The sequence below is a fragment of the Eimeria mitis genome, genomic scaffold (assembly GCF_000499745.2).
Source record: "Eimeria mitis Houghton genomic scaffold, Emh_scaff1211, whole genome shotgun sequence".
Lineage (NCBI taxonomy): Eukaryota > Apicomplexa > Conoidasida > Eucoccidiorida > Eimeriidae > Eimeria > Eimeria mitis.
Window position 1 is genome coordinate 10630 of NW_013568225.1, and position 646 is coordinate 11275.

At 46.5% G+C, this 646-nt stretch overlaps 1 protein-coding gene across 1 annotated transcript in view; it reads right to left on the minus strand.

The window, feature by feature from the left end:
- Nucleotides 1-571, minus strand: part of EMH_0031980 (uncharacterized protein) — a gene marked incomplete at both ends in the record, with an annotated part of 1061 nt that extends 490 nt beyond the window's left edge. The window contains one exon of the mRNA XM_013494589.1: nucleotides 550-571. Within this exon, the coding sequence (XP_013350043.1) occupies nucleotides 550-571 (22 nt within the window). The remainder of the gene's footprint in view (nucleotides 1-549) is intronic.
- Between the last annotated feature and the right edge of the window lie 75 nt (nucleotides 572-646).

Below are 646 nucleotides of genomic sequence, written 5' to 3' on the forward strand. Positions count from 1 at the left end.
AGCAGCTTGTGCTGATGGTGGTGACGCAGCTACTGTGCAGTCATCTCCTTTGAACAAACACACAGNGCTGCAGCAGCTTGTGCTGATGGTGGTGACGCAGCTACTGTGCAGTCATCTCCTTTGAACAAACACACAGAAGGGTTTAGGGTTTAGGGTTTAGGGTTTAGGGTTTAGGGCCCCGCTCGCGGGGGGTGACCCTGCAGGGTCACCTGCTGTGGGGGGCTTAAACCCTAAACCCTAAACCCTAAACCCTAAACCCTAAGATGTTTTATTTATTTTATTATTATGTTTATTGTTGCATAAATATTTGCTGTTAAGTCCTCTGACTCTTCAGGGCACAGCTGTAGGTCTAGGGTTTAGGGTTTAGGGTTTAGGGTTTAGGGTTTAGGGTTTACAAGGTATGTGTAGACGATCATCCTGTTTTGCCGAATTAAAGAACCCATACAAACCTTAATATCACCCTTCATGGTTTAGTGTTTAGGGTTTAGGGTTTAGGGTTTAGGGTTTAGGGTTTAGGGTTTAGGGTTTAGGGTTTTCAGTATGCCGCACCAATGGCCTGCTGCTGCAGCATCCTCTGCAGGGGCAGCACAAACCCCCAAAATAAATAAACAGCAGCAGCGAGGCTTATATGATAGTGTTGCTGCTG